The sequence below is a fragment of the Homarus americanus genome, unplaced genomic scaffold (genome assembly GCF_018991925.1).
Source record: "Homarus americanus isolate GMGI-L3 unplaced genomic scaffold, GMGI_Hamer_2.0 scaffold55743, whole genome shotgun sequence".
NCBI lineage: Eukaryota > Metazoa > Arthropoda > Malacostraca > Decapoda > Nephropidae > Homarus > Homarus americanus.
This window is the reverse complement of record NW_024745117.1, coordinates 338,109-363,267: the sequence shown is the minus strand read 5'-3', so window position 1 is coordinate 363,267 and position 25,159 is coordinate 338,109. Positions and strand designations below refer to the sequence as shown.

Sequence of the window (25,159 nt, the reverse complement as noted above, 5' to 3'; positions counted from 1 at the left end):
GAAACGAACATATACCATGATGAAAAGTATTTACTAGTGTGCTAACATTTTTAAACTCTCTTTCTCTTGACGTTATATTGCGAATGGTATATAAATTCAATGTTTACGAGAGTTGAACAATAAATTAATGACCAAAGATTTTTTTCTCTCGGAATCGAACGCGAACATCAAAGAACCGAGATAAACAAAAGCGCTGATTGGCTAGCCAGTTGTTCAGACAACCAATCACCAATCAGGAAATCGAGTTGATCTCTGATGCCATCCACAGTGTCATTAATTTGTTGACAAAATCGGGTTGGTCATTTTTTACTACAGTTGATAAGAAATTATTTAAAACTTTTACTATGATTCTTTACGTTCATCACCAAGGTAGCAGAGCTTCAGGGCGCGATGGACGTCAGTATACCAGGAATGTGAGAACTCTCTCTTACTTCGCTGTTCTCATACGTTTCAATACCTTCTTCTTGGCTTCAGTAATAATGTGTGTCAATGATGAGAGACACAAGTGATGGGGAACCTAAGAAGTTAATTCATCGTACTCAAGGGGCTAATTCATCGTACTCAAGGGGCTAATTCATCGTACTCAAGGGGTTAATTCATCGTACTCAAGAGGCTGATTCATCGTAATTAAGGGGCTAATTCATCGTACTCAAGGGTTTAATTCATCGTACTCAAGGGGCTAATTCATCGTACTCAAGGGGTTAATTCATCGTACTCAAGAGGCTGATTCATCGTAATTAAGGGGCTAATTCATCGTACTCAAGGGTTTAATTCATCGTACTCAAGGGGCTAATTCATCGTACTCAAGGGGCTAATTCATAGTACTCAAGGGTTTAATTCATCGTACTCAAGGGGCTAATTCATCGTACTCAAGGGGCTAATTCATCGTACTCAAGGGTTTAATTCATCGTGCTCAAGGGGCTAATTCATCGTACTCAAGGGGCTAATTCATCGTAATAATGGGGTTAATTCATCGTACTCAAGGGGCTAATTCATCGTAATAAAGGGGTTAATTCATCGTACTCAAGGGGCTAATTCATCGTAATCAAGAGGTTAATTCCTCGTACTCAAGGGGTTAATTCATCAGACTCAAAGGGCTAATTCATCGTAATAAAGGGGTTAATTCATCTTACTCAAGGGGTTAATTCATCAGACTCAAAGGGCTAATTCATCGTACTCAAGGGTTAATTAATAGTACTCAAGGGGTTAATGCATAGCACTCAAGGGGTTAATTCATCAGACTCAAAGGGCTAATTCATCGTACTCAAGGGTTAATTAATAGTATTCAAGGGGTTAATGCATAGCACTCAAGGGGTTAATTAATCATGCTCAAAAGGTCAGTAATAATGTCAATGCTTTTAATTAACTAGAAATAATTATCACATGTGCACTGTATCCTCCTCCTGAGAAGCTGCACGGAGAAGCAATAACATAGTCGCTATCACACACACACACACACACACACACACACACACACACACACACACAAACACAGTGACCTCCACCACCAAGCACTGGAAAGGTTTGGCAGTGGACTACTGCACCACCCTCGCCATCGCCACCTCCTGCCACCTGCAGCCCCCCACCCAACTCGCGCAGTCCGCCACTACAACAAAATTCAGCCCATAAGAGCCCGCACCGATAGATATAAGAACAGCACCATCCCATCTATTGTTAAAATGATAAACAACTCCTGATTTATGTACTGTACAGCCCTGTAAATGTATTCAATGCATATTATATCATTATGTCTAAATCAAATGTAAGTCTGTATATTTTCAGCCACCAGCTGCACCTCTATTAATAAACCGTTTATTATTATTATTATTATTACACACACTACATCCTTGACCACCGTAGGGTAAAGACCTATTCTAGCGCTCCTCCTGCTGAGCAGAGGCCCCCCTCCCCCTTGGCCATGTCGGCCCATCCCTGAATTCTCTCTCCTCGACCCATCTTCACCACCTGGATATCTACATAATCAAAAGTGACAATTTCGTTTCGGAAAGAAGTGGGACCAGTGTTGAACAGTGATGAACAGTATGTAAGCCTGTGAATTCAGCACTAGACAGTACCAGTGAGAGCCGTGACCCACCAGTGAGATAAGCACCCCTGAGAACCATCCTTTGGCCAGACGGTGTTAAACGTCCACCCTGGGAACAACAGAGGGCCGGTTGTGCACCTGACTACGAGATAACACATCACCCAACAGAGAGAGTGAGGTACTGTGACACCACCCCACACCACACGGTGTCTCCATGACCACGTGAGGTCCTTCATTTCAACACCCGAGGACGAGTTACTCCACCACGTGAACACCACACCACACGGTGTCCCCATGACCACGTGAAGTCCTTCATATCAACACCTACAGACGAGTTACTACACCATGTGAACACCACGCCACCCGATGTCTCCATGACCACGTGAGGTCCTTCGTATCAACACCCGGGGACGAGTTACTACACCACGTGAACACCACACCACTCGGTGTCCCCATGACCAGCCCAGGCCCGGGCCATCAACTATAAACTATAATAATTTGTATGTTTAATTCATGTTCCTTCTTCTTTCAATAACGAAAGCTTTGTTAAACGACCCACCCACCTCATGTCTTTGTATGTAATAAGTTATTTTTGTCCAATGTATATTTTCAGCCTTCGGGCTGCTTGACTTGCTCAATAAACCGTTAATTACACACACACACACACACACACACACACACACACACACACACACACACACACACATGCAAGATTATTCTCTCCCCTTCCTACTCCACATATCAAGAAGCGCTCAACACACTGACCCTTTCGACTCTCACTGACCATCACCACGGCCTCATCTGCAAATTTGGTAAGAAGCTTCTACACCATCCCCGACACCGGCCCCTACTACCACCTGAGATCCCCTGTCCGAGAATTGCTGTTCGACACCACAACCGCATCCAGCCCATACGTGCACGAACTGATCGCTATAAGAACAGCCCAGTCCCAACCATTGTAAAAATTATCAATAACATGTAATAAATCAGTGTATTCACTCCCAGTAAACACTGCTCCCTACACTGTCACTATGTTGAAATGAACTGTAGTTTGAGCTGATCCCCATCTAAGTTACTATATGTCTTATTTGTGTCACTTATGTCACTTGTGTATTATTTGTAATTCGTAACCCATTCCCCAAATATGTAACTGTATATTTTCAGCCTTCTGGCTGCCAAGCTCTTTCAATAAACCGTTAATTATTATTATTATTATTATTACACACACACACACACAGTTCGCCACTACAACAAAATTCCGCCCATAAGAGCCCGCACTGATAGATATAAGAATAGCACCATCCCATCTATTGTTAAAATAATAAACAGCTCCTGATTTATGTACTGTACAGCCCTGTAAATGTATTGAACGTATTTTATGTCTACATCACATGTAAGTTGTATATTCTCAGCCACCGGCTGCAACTCTATTAATAAACCGTTTATTACTATTATTTTGATTATTACACTCACACACACACACACACACACACACACACACACACACACACACACACTGCACCACTACACTACACTATACTCGTACACCAGCTTGTGTTACCGCCCAGGGATTAAGGATTGACACAATACACTCGACTTTATACCCCAAGTAAGGTAGTGTCAAGAGCTTAGTGAATAATATCTGGACTATTGCCCCATTGCCTCATTAACACGTTATTACCTGACACCCAGCCGACAGTGAAAACTCTGGTCTGTATTTGATAGTGAAGGCAGTGAAAACTCTGTGGGTTTTTTATAATGAAAAAAAAATTAACCACATGCAAAATATGAAACGAAAAGCAGAACCATACTTGAGGCAATAGAGGACACGGTCACCTAATATCACGACACTCACACTGCATCACCCAGACTTGAAATAAACTGAGCCGTACATCTCGTGATATTACAGGAAGTCCTCCTCACTCTGCGAGTTATCCTCTCTGAGTCGGAACTGCCATTACAGTTCGTTAACTGAGAATCCAATTAGCGAAATGTAGTGTAAAACTAGCTCGACCTGTACGTCCTCGAGCCGAGTTTGTGCGCAAGTTGGGGTGGTGTGTTGTTGTGAGTGTTGGTGTTCGTTATTGTGAGTTCTGTCCCGGTGGTCACTGTTCCCGTGTAGTTGTTGTGGGTGTTGGAGGCTGTTATGTGAGCACCAAAGGTCGCCGACACACTGAACAAGTTAGTAATGTCCTCCTAACACTGTCACCACCAACACAGTATAGAAACATATGCCCAGGATGTTCTTGTGTTACTCGTATTTTGCTAAAGAAACAATGATAAACCACCGAGGAACACCTTTATAATCTACCAAGATCAGATTATAAGCTGCGTCAGCGCCAGCACGTACTCGCTCACACACACCATTGTACTGTATACGAGCGTCAGGCAGAGGAACCATATGCTGAGCATATCGTACTGGTAGATGATTATTTCTTATTTCCTGTAGCTGTAGTGATGAAGCGACTAGTCTTAGAATATTAATAGAATAATTTGTTTGTATAATGAAGGTTAAAATGTGAAGCAAAATAGGGAGTATCACTGCAGTAAACATCATGCATCTGGCAGCAACTTAACCATACTGCTTGTACAGTATAAACATGATAAGTCACAGCTTAGCAAAAAGTTCTCTAAATGATTGAGTAAGTGAGTGAATCATTGTCAGTGAGTCAACCTGGACAGGTATTCATAGCGGTAACTGATGCACCTCCAATTATCACCATTCCATAGAAGAGAGAAAAGTAAATATTACATTGTTACATACGTGTGGTTTTGTTACTTTTTTTTCATTTCTTGTTTTAATTCCATTTGATCCTCAGGTAATTCTCATTCATCTGCGCTGATTCCCTCGGACACAACAGTAATCTCAGCAGTCACTAAGATTTACGACAAAGTCATTCAGGATTATCTTACGCTTATGGAGGAGCGTGATTAGGGATTAGCTGCCCACCCGGCCTGCACCGCCATATACAGTAATTACACTAACTGTCCAACCGGGGCAGTGGGTTAGTTTTTTGTTCCGTTTTCTTTTACATAACAACACGAGTTACAGGCAGCGAACCTCACACTCACACACTAACACTGACATTGACACTGGCACTCACACACACACACTGACGCTGATATTCACACACTGTCATTGACACTCACACACTGTCATTGACACTCACACACTCACAAACTCACTCTCACACCTACACTCACACTCACTCACTGACATTGACACACACACTCACAAACTCACTCTCACACTCACACTTACCCTCACACACTAACACTCACACCTACAAACTCACACTCACACGCACTCACACTCACACTCACACCCGCACACTGACATTGACACTCACACACTCACACCCAAAACAGAAACGCAAAAATGAAGACATAAGATAAAAGGAACTAGTGAATATTGTGCGCTATTATAACTTTTCGTTGACATTGGTTGTAATCCCCTGAGTATGATGCCCTAACCCTCTGAGTATGACGGCTTAACCCCCTGAGTATGATGCCTTAACCCCCTAAGTATGATGCCTTAATCCCTCGAGTATGATGAATTAGCTCGTTGAGTATGATGCCTTAACTAACTTGAGAATGATGTCTCAACGGTACCCCTTCAGTATGATGCCTTAACCATATTGAATACGATATCGTAACCCCTTGAACCCACTGAATTAGTCACCTGAGCAAGATACCTTAACAGCCCAAGCACACTCCTCCTCCCCAGCTGTTACTACTACCATCAACACTCTCCCTCGACCCAGAAACGACCAGCTTGGCTACACTCTCATACTCATCCACCTCACCAGAGTTACGACACCGTCACTCCTTTAACGATGCCACACACCTTCTATTCCTTGTCTATTGCAATGACAATGTTGACACTCTGGGGGATTTGGCACTGTGTTGTGAGTCCCTAGAGCACCAGGCACTCGGGTACTCAAGGGTTCATGACACTGTGAGTTTTGCCATACTAGCGGGTGTTTGTGAGGGCGCTGCCTACACTTGCTTGAACCGGTGCGTCTCCTTATCATTAACGAAAACATAAATGGTTTCGCGCCTCCCTCCCCTCCCTCGACCCCTTACCTCACTCTTTTCTTCCTCATCAAACATACTAACGCTGCTGTAGCCAAGCTTGATGGAACTGGCTGATATCTTCCGTGTCAATTTCCTTTGGATCTAATCTCGTCTCGCCGAGGAATCAACCATCTCAAACGTGATACATAGGCCTCAAATCGCTCAACCTTTGACAACTCTGGTCGAATCTTAGATACCTGGAAGCTGCACGACTCAATTTTTGGTTACGCTAATAGCTACTACGGGAAATCTTTACGCCTGTGCTTAGACTATCGCTGCTGTTGGGAATAAATCGACAACCATCACCTTGACCTGTAAACTCTACATGCGAACGCGTCAACTCACCTGAATTTCCCCACCAGAGTCTAGACTATAGGATTGTCCCAGCACCTCCTCCAACACGTCTCCATCATGTCGTCGCTTCATGATCAAGTATCCCTTCTTTCACATTAAACATTTTAGGGACCTACCACGTGTTACTCGAAGTTTAGCTAAAATTAATGAACAAGGAATCACCACTATCAGCAGTCATCTACCAGTCATTCTCTGTTACTGAAATAAACGACACCTAAAGTATCATCACTTATAAATGTGGGAAGGTATTCGTGAACTCTTGTTTCTCTTTTGGGCGCCAATAATACCTTGAGATTCGCTTTATGCAGATCTTAGTGGGTGCTCAGTAGATTAGCCCTCGTGGTTGTGTGTATGTGTGGCAAAATCTGAGTCGCACCTGCTCTGTGCCTGCATACTGCTGTGTAACATCGATGACTGACGCACGATGATTTTTTTGGTCGGCACACCTCACACCTCACCTCAAACGATATTAGATAAAAACAGGCTCGAGGTTTTTTTTTTCTGATACAATGATGAATTACTACAACCGACCATAACACAAACAGCAAGGAGATGAACTTGGCAAACAAAACTCGATCAGTTCTAAATTACGTTTCCAGTTGTAATGAAAAGTGGAAAATCATACGATTAATGTGACTGGGTTGACGACGGGGTTGTTGACCAGCCGTTGTTGGGTCAAGCAAAGGTCAAACCTAGAGCGTGTGTGTGAAAGTTACCAAAATTTAGTAGAAGCACATCTCACAGTAAGTGTATAAGTTTAGTGTGTTTGTGTGTGTGTGTGTGTGTGTCTCACTCTGGCCCAGGGAGAGAATATTATTATCACAGGTGAGGCGGCAAAGTTAATTAGTACAGCGCTGGAAGTAAACACGAGAGTAATAACGAAGACTGAGAGCATAACATATGTGGTGGTGGTGTGGCAGCAAGATGAAATGAACGTGCTGGGGGTGAGAAAGACTAATTGGAGGTAAAACAATGAAGCTTAAGATCAGATTCTGGACTCATTGGTCAGGAATGAGCGACGAGGGTGAGGTAAGGTGGAGGATAATTTGTTTGTGTTTGTACAACAGGAAGGGGAAGAACAATGTGGAAATTATTACTGCGGGAAAGTAATGGGTTTTACTCTACATATATCACGTCACTTTAGATCTAATAACACTTATTATTATAAGACTTTGGAATGTATAAAAAAAATCTTCGAAAGTTTGAACCTTAATGGGACAGACAAGATACGTGTTTTCTATATTAATAAAATATTTAGAGGAAACAATAAGGGAAAAAGGTGCATTAAATAAAAAATTATTGTAATACAATATTTTCTCAGCACCCTTCTATAATTCTAATAAGATCGTCGTAAGAGTTTTTACAAAGGTGTTCCAAAAGGTTTATTACCAAGATTAATAACCATTTATAATCCTTATCTAACCTAACTTATCCTAACCTAACCTAACTAACCCTAACTTACTCTAACCTAACCTAACTTACCTTAACTTAACCTAATTTACTCTAACCTAACCTAACTTACCCTAACCTAACCTAACTTAACCTAACTTAACCTAGCCTAACCTAATTTACCCAAACTTAACCTAGCCTAACCTAACTTACCCTGACTTAACCTAACTTACCCTAACCTAACCTTCACCTGACCTACCATGAAGGAATGACCTCTCTAACACCAGGTAGAATAAATCATAATTAACTCCTTGCGTCTTCCTCTCTCACACACAGGTGGCCTTACCTTCATGATCTCACCTGGTCATTACCTGTGTGAATATTCATGCGGCAGGTTCCTCCTCGGATAACTTCAGGTTAGTTATTATGAGAACAAAGAAAATGAATTTTGTTATCAGATTGCTCTCTCTCTCTCTCTCTCTCTCTCTCTCTCTCTCTCTCTCTCTCTCTCTCTCTCTCTCTCTCTCTCTCTCTCTCTCTCTCTCTCACCACATGTCTGTAATATAAACAATAACGCAACATATCCATATGCACATCCTCGCTGTCAATTGGTACACACACACACACACACACACACGTACACACACACACACGTACACCCCCCACACACTTACAAAGCCCGAGTCGTAATTTTGTGTACACCATTTCATTATACGACCAAAAGGAGGTGGAATTTGTGGATGAGTGACCAGCGGCGCCTGTCTTGTTCACGAGCGTCCACACTGTGTTATATAAAAGACTCGGGCTTAATATCACAGAGGAAAATCACCTTTCACACGACTGGTTTATAAGGGAGAGGGAAATTACTATGTATGTGAGTGTATTATACGGGGATATTATTTATACTGTTGTATACGGGAATAATTTTAGTTCATGAATTAATACGGTGAGTTTTAGTCTATATATTATTCAGTTATACAACAATACCCCACATATTATATATCAATTAAGGCAACAATTTCAATAGAACGAGACAATCCTAGTTACAGTAATACTATTTCATTCCTCACATCAGTGTAAATACATAAATACAGTAAGATACAGCTAACAGTCATAACACCCCGGGTTTACAGAGTAGTAAATATGTTGAACTTACAGTACATAATATTACATATGACGTTTAGGGTGTATTGATAACGAAATCTTGTAAAATAAAAATAAAGCAATTTGTGCACACTTGTTTTACCACGGTACTGTATATATACGCTTCTGACAGATTTTGTTTTATAGTAGTTCAAAGTCTGTCTTTGTCTGTACAGTATGTATGTATGTATGTATGTATGTATGTATGTATGTATGTATGTATGTATGTATGTATGTATGTATGTATGTATGTAAGGGAGATTTTATTTGTTTGCGCCAACAAAAACAACAAACACGACAGAGTAAATTGTTTCGTCATTTTCATAACAAAAGTATCACACCTTAATTTAAGTTAATTGAGTTTTGCATTTTTCACAGCTCGACAAAGATAAGAGACTGTGTTATGATGTTTACGTAGATAATACTAATGTCATATCAAATTGTGTTTATGTGTGTGAGAGAGAGAGAGATGGTATGATAAATAGAGGGAATGAGGGAGGAGGGAAACGAGCCAGACACTCAGACAGACAGAGAGAAACGAGTGGATAAATTGTGAAGGAGTAAGAGAAAGGGATGGAGTGTGGGACAGACAGAGAAAGGGCAGGATAATGAGGAAAAGGAGAGAGAAAGTAAACAGAGAAGAAACTTAATTAAGAACAAAAGTTAAAAGATGGAAATAATTTATTCTATTAATTTGGATATTATTAAAATGCTATTATTATTATTATTATTATTATTATTATTATTGTCATTATTATTATTATTATTATTATTATTATTATTATTATTATTATTATTATTATTATTATTATTATTATTATCACTGGTTTATACATGGTCTGTGTCCCACACACCTGTTGCCCTTTACCTGTAATTCTCACCTGTAATAATGCAGCTTATGAGAATAATTCCCATGGTTGAGCTGAAGCATTATCCGTTACCTCAACCACCTCATAATACACGACTCTCTCTCTCTCCCCATGAGGCGTATTAGAGACATGAGTGAGTGACATGATCCCGGGGCGTCACTCACCCCTTCACCTCACCCATATTTATTATGCATTATGGTCATTAAGACAATCAACATTTTAAGAGACGTAACAACGGGAGAGAAGAGCGGATGGTTCTCGCCTGGTCAAGTTCCCCCAAAAGTAATTACCACAACTGACAACAACTAATGACTTCGGTAGCTTTTATCGTATCAGGCAGGAGTGTGTGTGCGAGGGTGAGGAACAAAGAGTCAGTCAACATTCTTGTTCTAGGAGGAGTAGGGAGAAGGAAGAAGAGGAAGAGAAGGAGAGGACGAGGAAGAGGACGAGAAGGAGCAGGAGGAGGAGTAAGAAGAGGAGTAGGAGGAAGAATAGGAAAGAAGGAAGACGGAAGCTTGGGGTGCCTCACGCTGGCTGCACTAGGATACACTGCTGAGTTCAACTGAGTTTACGTATAACATATTGACACGTTAGCAGGACATAGCTTAACATTCAACTAAAGTACATTACATAGGGTGCAGTGGCCTAGAGGATACAACACTCATATCCTACCCTAAAGTTCACTGGCTCCCGACCTGGACACAAAACCCCCACTGTGACCGGATACCTGACTTTACAGATGGGGAAATGAGGGCGGTCAGGTGCAGTGCAATATTATTTATTCATCTTTATATTTAATCACTGTTTGTATCAGAGACTCGCAGCTGAATTTCATTGGTTTACGAGTTTTAATCTGTGATGGGTACTGAATAAACGTGATTGGTCGCAAATGATGCACATGAGTACTTTTTTCCATAAGAGGGTACTTTAATTCCGTGAAGGGTTACTTTATTTCCATGAGGGTACTTTATTTCCACGAGGGGTACTTTATTTCCATGAGGGGTACTTGAATTCCATGAGAAGGTACTTTATTTCCATAAGGGGTACTTTATTTCCACGAGGGGTACTTTATTTCCACGAGGGGTACTTTATTTTTACGAGGGGGTACTTTATTTCCATGAAGGGGGTACTTTATTTACATAAGAGGGTACTTTATTTCCAAGAGGGGGTACTATGTTTCCATGATGGGTACTTTATTTCCACGGGGGTACTTTATTTCCACGAGGAATACTTTATTTCCATGAGAGGGTACTTTACTTCCATGAGGGGTACTTTATTTTCATGAGGGGGTATTTTATTTCCATGAGGGGGTACTTTATTTCCATGAGGATACTTTATTTCCACTAGGGGTACTTTGTTTCCACGAAGGGTACTTTATTTCTGTGGGGGAACTTTATTTCCAAAAGAGGGCACTATATTTCCATGATGAGGTACTTTATATCCATGAGGGGGTACTTTATTTCCGTGAGGGGTACTTTATTTCCCCTAGGGCCACCTTATTTCCACGCTGGGGTACTTTATTTCCGAGAGGGGGTACTTTACTTCTATGAGGGGTACTTTATTTCCCCGAGGAGCACTTTATTTCCATGATGGGGTACTTTATTTCCGTGAGGGGGTACTTTATTTCCAAGGGGGTACTTTATTTCCGTGAGAGTGAAATATAGACGCCTTTATTCCAGTAGGGTATCAAAAGCACGCCATTATCCTACAGGCAGGGGCGACCACTACTACATTCAACGCCACATTTCCATACCAAAGTTGAACAATATTTTTCCTATTGTGTAGTGAACTTGTGAGTGATGTGTTGTCGGACTCCAGTCATGTGCTATACTGTTTACCTGGCACAGCTCAGATCACCAGCATATCGGTGTACGATAAAGGAGATGTGTAATGCTGTGGTGAAGCTGGGGGAGTATTGTGGTGTAGTTGGGGGAGTGTTGTGGTGCAGTTGGGGGAGTGTTTTGGTGCAGTTGGGGGAGTGTTTTGGTGCAGTTTGGGGAGTGTTGTGGTGCAGCTGGGAGTGTTGTGTAGTGCAGTTGGGGAAATGTTGTGGTGCAGTTGGGGAGTGTTGTGGTGCAGCTGGGGGGTGTTGTGGTGCAGTTTGGGAGTGTGTGTGGTGCAGTTGGGGGAATGTTGTGGTGCAGTTGGGGAATGTTGTGGTGCAGCTGGGGGGTGTTGTAGTGCAGTTGGGGAAATGTTGTGGTGCAGTTGGGGAGTGTTGTGGTGCAGCTGGGGGGTGTTGTAGTGCAGTTGGGGAATGTTGTGGTGCAGTTGGGGAGTGTTGTGGTGCAGCTGGGGGAGTGTTGTGGTGCAGTTTGGGGAGTGTTGTGGTGCAGTTGGGGGAATGTTGTGGTGCAGTTGGGGGATTGTTATGGTGCAGTTGGGGGGAGTGTTGTGGCAGAGCTGGAGGGGTGGGGATATTGTGGTAGGGGGGAGTAAGAAGGTATTTGAGATGTTGCGGGAGTCAGTCATGAAACAAACTCTCCCATGATAATTATGTGTTACTGTACGACACATAGATTACCTTCACGGTTAGTTGCTACAGTAATGAACACATATTACGTCACCAAACATGTAATACAGTTGGGAATAGGAGATAAATGTTTTGTTATATAAGAGCAATTGAATATTCGCAGAAAAATTAATTTTGTTAATTTGTCATAGTTGGTGTAGTGTGTATAACTTTTTGAAGTACAGAAAAATATGTAAACAACAGATAAATAATTACTTGTTCCATATAACACACAAAAGAAACTTATTCCATATTTCATAACATAAGAGACCAACTTTTACCACAAATTTGTTCTCGAAAAGTTGCAACAATCCTTTTAGTTGTCACAAAAACAATAAAATATTTTATAAAACATTTATTAAAGAGGTTTTCTGTGAGATGTGTACCAAATGGCATGATGGTGCAGGAGTCTAGTTACTGTGTTAATGTATAAACCTTAGCCGTCTTGTGACCCTTATCTGAGGGCCAGGGCTGTCAGTGCCTCTTGCGGGTGGGGGGGAGGGATGCCAGCTGTGTCCCCCAGGAAGCACCACGGCAACAAACATCACAACACAAACCGAGTTTCTGAGATGTTTTACTTTTTACAATGTTTTCCTCTAGATTATTAGGTGACGTCATTCGCCATATTCTGTTGTCTTGGAGATAAATTTATCGATGCCTCCAGCCATGAGACACACGTTATTAATCCCTCAAGACGCGAGGCAGACGCCAAGGATGCCTCAAGACACAAAATAGACGCCAAGGATGCCCCAAGACACAAGACAAACACCAAGGATGCCTCAAGACACAAGACAGACGCCAAGGATGCCCTAAGACACAAGACAGACACCAAGGATGCCTCAAGACACAAGACAGACGCCAAGGATGCCTCAAGACACAAGACAGACGGCCACAGAGAAGCGTATAGTGATGCCTTGCCAAAAAACGTGAACACTGACTTGCCTATGAAAACTTGCAGCAAGTTAATGTTAACCTACATAAGCTATGAATAATAACATATAGACTTAAACTGTACTAAGGGTCTATCCCGCTAAATATCTTAAGGGTCATATTCCCTAGCTTGATTACGGGACATTTGCTGTTATGTGTCGTCAGCCATGAGAAACTGCCATTTAAGATGCTGGGAGGTTTTATGTATTCGTGGCTGGAAGGAACAAGACCGAGCAGGAAGTAAATCACGCAACAATGTGTGGGTGAGTTAGGAGCCAGCGAGAGCATACATACAAACATACATACATACATACATACATACATACAAACATACATACATACATAATAATAATGGAAGCTGTCGCCAACACAACAACCACACCCGAGTTAACGAGCTGCATGACCCAGTGTTAAGGAATAGTCCGAGAAGACCGGACAACTCGCCAACCGCACTGGTTAACCAATACCCCGGAATACGATTCGCAAATCGATTAACATCCAGGTTCCCAATTGCTGCTGGGTAGACAGAGGCAAATGGCGTAAAGAAACTTGCCCATAATTTCAGCCTGCCCGAGGATCGATCCCGGGTCCGCTCGCAATACATATATACATACAAACATGTACATACATACATACATACATACATACATACATACATACATACATACATACATACCAAACAAGACAAGACAAATGACAAAGAACAACTCGATTCAACCAAATACTATCACAAGAAACCCATTATAAGACACAGATACCACAAGGGTTCATCCAGCATGTTAGGGAAAGCTCTTGTTATTACGGTAACATGAGAGGGAAAAAAAGGTGGATGGGTGGGGGGTAAAAGATGAGGGGTAGGGTAGGGAGAGGAGGAGGATCTCTTAATACAGGGTAGAGCCAGCTGGAGTAATGCCAGGAAATGGTTTTGTATAGTTGTGTATTTTTATGATCAGGATGAAACTGTATATCATAGCTGTTGTATGGGAGGGTTAAGGTTGGTGCGATCTTTCCCCTCTTGTGATGTGCTATTCGACCCCTGACCTCTGGATCTTTTTCTCTAGCTTACTCCTGATCTTCCTTCCTGACCTTCCATCCTGACATCCTATACCCGACCTTCCATCCTGACAACCTACACCCGATCTTCCTTTCTGACATCCTATACCCTACCTTCCTTCCTGACATCCTATACCTGACCTTCCTTCCTGACATCTTATACCCGACCTTCCTTCCTGATATCTTATACCCGACTTTCCTTCCTGACGTCCTACTAGATCACTGAACTCCTAATCTTCCCTTTGACCTGCTGACCTTCCCCTCTGACATTCTGACTTTCCCTCTTACATCCTGACCTTCCCCTGACATCCTGACCTTCCCTCTGACTTCTTGACGTTCCTCCTGACATCCCGACTCATCAGGCCGTGGAGTAAGACCTAATGCATTTGATGGTCGCTCGCCCTTATGACGGGACCCTGGGAGCTCAGTAGTGCTTCTGTTTTCTATTTAAATAACACCACTAATGACACCGCACTGTGATACCACTTCATTAATAACACAGTAAGATACAGAACTACCTCACCCCCTACCCCTTCCTCCCTCCTACCCCCTACCCCTTCCTCCCTCCTACCCCTTACCCCTTCCTCCCTCCTACCCTTCCTCTATCCTACCCCCTACCCCTTCCTCTTCCCTAGCCCCCTACTTCTTCCTCCCTCCTACCCCCTACCCCTTCCTCTGTCCTACCCCCTACTTCTTCCTCCTCCCTACCCTCTACCCCTTCCTCTCTCCTACCCCCTACCCCTACTCACTCCTTCTTTATCACTCAAAACACTTATCTCCTCTTTCTTCCCTACGCCCTTACCCCTCCTCCCACATTCCTCCTCCCGCATCCCCCTCCCTCATCCTTCCTCCCTCATCTCTCATTCTTTTTTCATCTCTCCTCCCTCTTCCTCTTCCTTCCACTCCCCCTCTTCCCTCCACCCCCTCCCCCTCTCTTCTCTCCACCCCTCTTCCCTCCACCCACCTCTTCCCTCCTACCTCACCCCTCCTTTCACCCACCACCAAATCGATCTCCCCGTTGAATCAGTGGTCATTAATATTCAAACGTCAGTGCTTGTTGCCTGGCAGTGGTACCTCAGTGTTACCTTCCTGTCATGTGGTCAACTTGTCCCTCAGGCAGCTGTTACAAGTGTGGAGTGTGTTTTACAATGTTATATTTTCGCACGTGTTTCAAATTAGGTCAAGTAGGAGAGTGATGTGTGCGTGTGAGTGTGTGTATGTCCCTGTGAGTGTGCATGTGTGTGCATGGATTACTTCTGTGCCCTTGTGTGTATGTGGGGGGAGGTGAGTAAAGTACGATGGAAGCTTCTCAATCAACTCATTTAACGGGTTTATTCAGAATCGAGTAGCACGGTCTTTTTTAATGACTTATACATAAGTTCGTTGTTATGTTCACACACACACACACACACACACACACACACACACACACACACACACACACACACACGAACATCAACAACAACCACGTCACCATCAACCATACCAAGACCATGGTTATGCACATCAACCACTCCTCCGACGTTGTCCCACCCCCTTCCATTACTTTTGGTCCCAACACACTACAGGTTGTAGATTCCACTAAGTTCCTTGGCGTCACCATAGACAATAAACGTCAGTGAAGTTGTCAAATCCTCCAGTTTCCGTCTCCACCTCCTCCGCCTACTCAAGTCCCTCGGAGTTCCTGCCCCCGAGCTCCTCAGTGTTTACTCAACATTCATACTTCCCAAGCTCACCTATGTCTCCCCTACCTGGTCTTCCTCCCTAAATGCCACACAACGTAAACAAATAGAAATAGTGCAAAAGTGGGCATGCAAGATTATTCTCTCACCCTTCCTACTCCACATATCAAGAAGCGCTCAACACACTGACCCTCTCGGCTCTCTCTGACCATCACCACGACCTCATCTGTAAATTTGGTGAGAAGCTTCTGCACCATCCTCGACACCGGCTCCTACTACCACCTGAGATCCCTCGTCCGAGAATTGTTGTTCTACACCACAACCGCATCCAGCCCATACGAGCACGAACTGATCGCTGTAAGAACAGCCCAGTCCCAACCATTGTAAAAATTACCAATAACTTGTAATCAACCAGTGTATTCACTGCCAGTCAATCTTACTTTTTGCACTGTCACTAGGTTGAAATGCCCTGTAGTATGACCTTCTCCCCACCCAGTTATTATATATCATATTTGTATCATTTATGTTTCTTGTATATTAATTGTAAATCAAGAGACCCATTCCAAAATTATGTAACTGTATATTTTCAGCCTTCCGGCTGCCATGCTCTTTCAATAAACCGTTAATTATTATTATTATTTTGATTATTACTCTCTCTCACACACACACACACACACACACACAAACAAAAAAGCAAGACACCTAAGAGAGAGAGAGATTAATCATTGTGGTAAGTGCCATCAGCTTTAAAGTGTAGACAATATTAGGACAGATAAACCACGTAATACCGGGAGTGTTGATGAGACCTGACCTTTGTCTTATACTGTACTCTGCCAGGGGAGGATGAGAGGGTACTGGGAGGTGTGGGAGGGTCGTGGTGGAGGGGGAGGGTGAGAGGGTGCTGGGAGGTGTGGGAGGGTCGTGGTGGAGGGGGAGGGTGAGAGGTTACTGTGAGGTGAGGGAGGGTCGTGGTGAAGGGGGAGGCTGAGAGGGTACTGTGAGGTGAGGGAGGGTCGTGGTGAAGGGGGAGGCTGAGAGGGTACTGTGAGGTGAGGGAGGGTCGTGGTGAAGGGGGAGGCTGAGAGGGTCGTCGTAGTGGGGGGGAGGGGTACTGTGAGGTGAGGGAGGTGATGGAGGTCGTGGTGGAGGGGGATGAGAGGGTACTGTGAGGGAGGTGATGGAGGGTCGTGGTGGAGGGGGGGATGAGAGGGTACTGGGAGGTTAGGGAGGTGAAGGACGGTCGTGGTGGAGGGTAGGTAAGAGGAGGGAGGGGTGAGAAGGGAGGAGAGTGGAGGAAGGGGATGGAAGGGGGAGCGAGGTGGTGGATGGGTTGGAAGAGGGGAAGGGGTGGGAGAGATGTGGTGAAGGGGAGGTAAGAGGAGGGAGGGGAAGGAGGGAGGTGATGGAGTGTAAGTAAGAGGAGGGAGGAGTGGGAGGGAGGTGGTGGAAGGGATCAAGAAGAGGAAGGGGGTGGGAGGGGTGGTGGAGGGGGAGGAAAGGAGGTAGTGGAAAAGGAGGAAAGCGGTGAAAGGGAGGAAAGTGTAGGAAGGGGTGGAAGAGGGAGTGAGGGGAAGAAGAGGAAGGAGGGGGAGTCGTAAAGAAGGGAAGGAGTGGAAGGAATCATAATTCCTTCACATTATCTCTTAATTTCATCTTATTAAAACAAAACCATTAAACATAAACAAAAACTTCACTCTACATCACAAAGGCGAAGTGACGTCACGTAATTGTTGATAAGGCACTAACAGTCGATAAATTAGATAGATTTATGCAAATTTCGAGCCTTTCTTGGAAAATTTATAATGAAGAAAATAATCTGCGATCATCATTGTTGAAAGAAATTTATCTTTGGTTTATTGAGAACTTGGAATAAATTCTTCGGGTAATTTGCCTTAGGAACAGATGAAGGAAGAAGTGCCTTAGGATTTTTTTTTATGAAGAGAGACAATTATTTAAAGGTTCTTAATATCTTTATAAAAATTTATTGTTTACTGTTGAACCGTATATAAATAATCAACTAAACTCCCCACACACACACGCTAAATCTACTACCTTGCTGTCACTAGGAACCGAGTATGACGATCATCCAGTTATGATACAATGAAATGAGTTATTAAGGATGTCACCTTCGTTGAGGTGCTCTGAGGTAGGAAGAGAGGCCGATACGTGACCGGCAGGGTCGTCCACAGATGTTACACATGTGGAGCGCTACATTTAGTGCGGGAGAGGAGGCGTCAACGACTTTACAGCGTTGGCGCTTGTCTGCCTCGGTATGCAGTCGGGCTAACTAGAAAGTATTGACACCTTCTCACGTGGTGCTCCTCCAAACGCTAAGGTGTGGAGTAATCATCTCCTAGGTGAGAGAGTCGATTTGGCACTTTTTCAGGTTTGTCTTAAGACTATCCTTATACCTTTTCATTTGTCCGCCACCGTTACGTTTAATATTCATTAGGTTTACTGTAAAGTAGCTGCAAACGCAGTCTACTGTCGTCCATGCTGGTAACATACCCAGTCCAGCATAGCTGTTCATGGATAATTGTATCCACGATGCTCCTACAGCGAACTCGGAGGATGGAAAGTAGACTACGTTTGTGAAAGTTTTCAAGTACCTTGAGGTGCCTCCTGTTTGTGACCCATGTCTTGCTGCTATATAGCAGGGTGGGGAGGACCACTGCTATCGTGCAGCTTTTTAGATAATTTCAGCCAAACTGGCAATGGCATGAGTAAGAAAGGCAGCCAAGAAAATGGAAAAGAGAGTTGGTACCAGTACAAATTCTTGTTTTACCCCTGTTTAGATGGGGAAGAACTCAGATTGGGTGTCATTGTGCAGGACACTGCCTATCATGCCATCGTAGAGTTGCCTCACAATGGCGATGAATTTTGGTGGGCAGCCATAACGGCTGAGGATCCACTAGAGGGCTTCCCTGTTGGCCGAGTAGAAGGCCTTGGTTAGATCGATGAAGGCCATGTTCAGGTCACGATGCTATTCTCTGCACTTTTCCTGTATCTGGCGGGCAGCAAAGATCATGTCAGTGGTGTCACGTGATGGTTTAAACTCACATTGAGGTTCTGGTTGGAAGTTTTCCGCCTCAGGAAAAAGTCTGCTTAGAAGGAGTCGGGCGATAATCTTGCAAGCTATGGTCAGCAGCGAGATTCCATGGAAGTTGCCACAGTCTGACCGGTCTCCCTTGTTCTTATAAATATTGACGATGGAGGCGTATTTAGGAGCTTGCGGGATTTCTTCCTTTCCCATTTATTCTCCAGGAGAGAGTGGAGACGGCTGGTAAGCAGATGTCCTCCTGCTTTATACACCCCGGCTGGGATTCCATCAGGCCCTGAGGCTTTGTTATTTTCATCTGTTTGATGGCAGTAGCTACCTCATCCAGGGATGGAGGATAGCTGAGGTGGGTCAGCTCTGGATGCTGAGGAACCTGATGGGTAGTTAGGACATTCATATCGGTGTTTCAGTTGAGCAGTGAATGGTAGTGCTCTTTCAAGCACTGAAAGATGTCTGCTTCATATTAATTAGGGAGTTACCATCAGATGAGCGGAGGGGAGCTGTGCCATGAGTGATTGGCCCATAAAATGTTTTAGTGGAGTTGAAAAATTCGCACATCTTACGTTAATCTGCAAGTTTTTGCATTTCATATATTTTTAAACCAATCGTCCTTTAGACTGCGAAGTTCGTGCTGGGCAGTTGCTTTCTTCTTGGAGAAGATGTCAGCTTTGGGCTGACACCGAGCGTTGTTCTGTCAATCACTTAAAGCAGTTTATCATCGACAACGATTACATTGATTTCCGGGTCATTTTCATCAAACCAATCCTGGCGTATTCTTTCGATTTGGCAGAGGGTCTCTCTGTAGGTATTTTTGTCATGACAGTGTCGAGAATACCCAATTCGGCACTGGGATTTGGGTTGTTTGTTGTCGGGTTGTTTATCAGCCCATGTTCGAGGTGCTCTCTAAAAGCATGTGCTATTGCTAGATCCTCCAAACGCTTTGTGTTCAAACCTCTTCTGGAGGCTTTTTTCCTTCGCCGTTTTCGGGCGACGTGAAGTGAGAGCTTGACCTTGACGAGCCGATGAATAGTGTCGCAGTGGTCTGAGCCACGCATGACTCTGGTGATGAGGACACCTCGGCGATCTCTTTCTCTGACAATAATGTAGTCAATGAGATGCCACTGTTTGGATCGTAGGTGTTGCCACGAACCCTTGAACTTGCCGGTATGCTTAAACAAGATAATGGTAATAGTGAGGTTGTGTGCAGCACACTTGCTGAGGAGGAGTAGGCCGTTGGGATTACACTTGCCTAGTCCATTTCTCCCTATGGTTCCCTGCCAAATATCAGCATCTCTGCCAACTCTGGCATTAAAGTCACCAAGGAGCACAACCTTGTCTTCTCTAGGGATAGAGGTTAGCACTCTGTCGAGGTCGGTGTAAAAGGCCTCCTTGATGTCATCGTCTGCATCCAGTGTTGGGGCTTATGCACTGATGAAGAAGGCATGATGTGAGTGATTCAGTGGGACTCGGAGCATCATGATGCACACGTTGTTCCCAACACGTACTTCATTTAGCCTATGTAGGATGCATTCGCATATAACAAAGCCAACTCCATAAATGCGTTTTTTTCTCCACAGCAGGCTTACCCTTCCAGAAGAAGGTATAGCTTCACCCCGTTCTGTGAGTCCACCCTCGTCTGGGAGCCGGGACTCACTAATGACGGCTATGTCCATGTTATCCCAAGCCAGCTCTTTTGCCACAAGGGTGGTTCTTCTTTTAGGATGCTCATTTGTGCCAGTATTCAGAAGGGTCCTAACATTCCATGCAGTGACCATAAGAGGTTGTGTAGTTTTTTTGTGTTTTATCTGTGATTATGATTGTGTTTTTGACCGCATAAGGATGACCTTCCTAGGTGCGGTTGCCTAGTCAGGTTGGTTAATTAAGCAGGCTATGTTTAGGACACCTTTTCTAACCCCCTCCCCATGTTGGGTGAGCAGAGTGGCTCCTCGAAAGGGCTGGTCAGTCGCACAGACTGGACCGGATTGCACTGCTGCCTAGATGTCAGTGCATAAACGACTATCTATGCCACCCATGTGCAGAGTTGTGAGTAGAGACTCCCGACAATCATCTCTGCCTTTCCCCGTCGTCACTCGTCCTTCGCCATAGTACTTTTTTGGGGTGATAGGGGTTTTGATGATGATTTTATAGAAAATTTTTGAGTCAACCAGTATTTTTAAAATTACTCATCTGTCGCACCAACGTAAGTTTTATCCACTGTCACACCACCATAAATCCACCCACTGTCGCGCCACCATAAATTTATCTCCCTCAAAAAGAACATTATCTCTGGTCTCCAGGTGTATCCATAATTCTCCCGTTCATTAAGACTATCACCACAGTCCCTTCCTCTACAGCCACTACAAGACCTGTACAGCCTCCACAGGACCTCCTCTATCGCCTCATCAGGACCTCCTCTACAGCCTCATCAGGACCTCCTCTACAGCCTCAACAGGACCTCCTCTACAGCCTCCACAGGATCTCCTCTGCAGCCTCAACAGGACCTCCTCTACAGCCTCCACAGGATCTCCTCTGCAGCCTCAACAGGACCTCCTTTACAACCTCAAAAGGACCTCCTCTACAGACACTACAGGACCTCCTCTACAGGAAATAGTAACAACAATAAAAGCGATGAAAGTGAGCATCGTCCCAGAAACATTGTTTACTACAGAAACCAATTTCAGAGGGATTGGACTCGATCCCGGCCGGTCATAGCGGGATTATGGGGAATGGCTACTGTAACTCCGCTACCTTAATAGATTTTATTACGTTGGCACACCTAGTCTAGGGCGGGTTATATCTGAGCCAATCATAGCGCGATCACCTGGATTCTAGTTCTATCAGAGGTTTAAATCGTGCGTTGGGTTAATAGTAAGGTCTGGCGTGTTTGTTTTTTTTATACGCAGGGTCATCGAGAAAGAATGTCCAGATATTAAAGGGTTATAAGTATATTAATAATTGGACATTACTTCTCCATGACCCTGTTAAGATATACAGGATGAATCATTTATTTTATGTAAGTCTTGGACGATGAATGTATGTAGCTTAAAGGACGAACTTCCATAAACATTAATTAGTGGAAAGACTCAAGGAGCAGCTGCAAGAAATACCTAAGAACTTGAAGGCTTTCTGTCCACACCAATTATCTCTATCATGACCTGATATTAAAATTTATGCCTTGATGAAGTATTAGTTATCATCAATATGGTCACTGAGGATTTATATATTTTGGAAAATTAATACGATGATGATTGTTCGTTTAATTGTTTGTTGTGTTGCAAAAATATAACAACGATGCAGTAATGACAAGTGTATTGTTTCGATGAACTAATAACAATGATATGAAATATATGATGACTATGTGTTCAGTGAACGTTGAATGCGACTAAACTGTTCATATTATTAAACAACGACATAAAACAAAAGAGAATGACACAATTTACCTCACTGTCATGTATAACAGTCACGCTCTCTCACAGTCTAAACATCTATGACAGTCACTCTGGTGGAAACATCTGTAACAGTCACTCTGGTGTAAACATCTATGACAGTCACTCTGGTGTAAACATCTGTAACAGTCACTCTGGTGTAAACATCTATGACAGTCACTCTGGTGTAAACATCTATGACAGTCACTCTGGTGTAAACATCTATGACAGTCACTCTGGTGTAAACATCTGTAACAGTCACTCTGGTGTAAACATCTATGACAGTCACTCTGGTGTAAACATCTATGACAGTCACTCTGGTGTAAACATCTATGACAGTCACTCTGGTGTAAACATCTATGACAGTCACTCTGGTGGAAACATCTGTAACAGTCACTCTGGTGTAAACATCTATGACAGTCACTCTGGTGTAAACATCTATGACAGTCACTCTGGTGTAAACATCTGTAACAGTCACTCTCCCTCACTACTACTTGACCTCCTCCCGCCACTCCCTGACCTCCTCCCGCTACTCCTTCACTTACTCCCGCCACTCCTTCACCTCTTCCCCCTACTCTTTGTCCTCCTTCCACTACTCCTTGACCTCTTCCCACTACTCCTTGACCTCCTCCCTCTCCTTCTTGACCTCTTCCCACTACTCCTTGACCTCCTCCCACTACTTCTTGACCTCTTCCCACTACTCCTTGACCTCCTCCCACTACTTCTTGACCTCTTCCCACTACTCCTTGACCTCCTCCCTCTCCTTCTTGACCTCTTCCCACTACTCCTTGACCTCCTCCCACTACTTCTTGACCTCTTCCCACTACTCCTTGACCTCCTCCCGCTACTCTTTTAACCTCACCCCGCGGCACAATTTCTTCATCAGAAAGAAAATTTAATTCGACAGAAAGAATATAAAGAAGAGAAAAAAAAAATAAAAAAACACTCCTTAACGGCCAACGGGAAGACTCCTTAGCGAGACGAGAGGAAGCGAGGAGTCGGAAGTGACCAATTAGACGCCCCGCAGGCCAACATCTTATCTTGGATCATCTGGCCAAGAGGAGAGGAAGAGGAGAGAAGAGGAGGGTGAGAGGGGTATGAGGAGGGAGAGGGGGGATGAGGAGGGAGAATAGGATGAGGAGGAAGAGGAGACAAAAGGAGGAGGGAGAGAAGAAGAGGGAGAGGGGGGATGAGGAGGGGAAAGGAAGGAGGAGGAAATGGGAAGGAGGGGGAGAGGGCGAAAAGGAGGAAGGGGACGAGGGGGATAAAGAGGAAAAGAGTGAAGGGGAAGAAGACATGAGAGTTTGAGGAATAAGATTTTTATCCCTATCTCTCTCTCTCTCTCTCTCTCTCTCTCTCTCTCTCTCTCTCTCTCTCTCTCTCTCTCTCCCTCTCTTCCTAACTTTAGATTGGAAGCGTTTAGGAAGAAATGAGCTTTGGGTACCTCCTCTCTCTCTCCTTGTCCCACTTCTCTCCCCCCTCCCCTTCCCTCCCTGTTCCACTCCTCTCCTTCTCTCTCCTCCTTCCCTACCCCCTTCTCTCCCTCTCACCCCGGGCTATCACTAATTTTTATAGATGCGAAGCTAGTAACACGAGAGAAAAGAGATCACTATTGTTTTTTGTTCTCTGGGTCGATCTTCAACAATTATTAAACTGAAGAAGAAAGAAATTAACCTTTTGTTCCCTGCGAGAGAGAATGTCAATTGAAGGACTCAGAAGGTTATATATAAATAAATAAATAAATAAATATATATATATATATATATATATATATATATATATATATATATATATATATATATATATATATATATATATATATATATATATATATATATATATAACTTGATGGACGTTGTGACGGTAATTGACCACTTAACGAGTCAACTCTCTATTGTAGGATTTGGGTCATTCTTTCGTAGGATGGAGATAGTTCAAGGTCTATGTTTTTTCCTCTTACTATTTGTCTTATTCTTAATTGGTATAGTGGATAGAAATTGATTCTCCAAAAGTCGTAAATTACCATTTTAGACTAATATTTCTTTGTGGTTTTAATAATATCTCCTTTAATCAAGACAGTGTGTTTTTTACCTTCCCTTATGGCCTTTATCTCTTGCCTGTTAATATCTATATACCTCCCAGTCGTGTTATGCGTCAGCCACTTATGTTAAGCTAAATTATTATAGTGTTTTATGAACGTTTGTTAACATAATTATCATAAGAAACATACATAGCGGCATAAAGATCAGTTTTATCAAGAGAAAACGCAACTCTCAAGAAAGTGCAACTCTCAAGAAAGCACAACTCTCAAGAAAGTGCAACTCTCAAGAAAGTGCAACTCTTAAGAAAGTGCAACTCTCAAGAAAGCACAACTCTCAAGAAAGCACAACTCTCAAGAAAGTGCAACTCTCAAGAAAGTGCAACTCTTAAGAAAGTGCAACTCTCAAGAAAGCACAACTCTCAAGAAAGCACAACTCTTAAGAAAGCACAACTCTCAAGAAAGTGCAACTCTCAAGAAAGCACAACTCTCAAGAAAGTGCAACTCTCAAGAAAGTGTAAGTCCACCTTCATGATGGTTAAAACTGAACTCTTGATCCAGGCACTCCACACCTCTTCCCCTTGA

The 25,159-nt window shown here is 43.4% G+C and overlaps 1 protein-coding gene across 1 annotated transcript; it reads left to right on the top strand.

The window, feature by feature from the left end:
• Positions 1–390: 390 nt before the first annotated feature.
• Positions 391–25,159, top strand: LOC121878573. Its single transcript, XM_042384911.1, has 4 exons — positions 391–413; positions 13,083–13,289; positions 22,588–22,993; positions 24,815–25,159. The coding sequence occupies exons 1-4, from the start codon at positions 391–393 to the stop codon at positions 25,157–25,159; spliced, it is 981 nt and encodes a 326-aa protein (XP_042240845.1).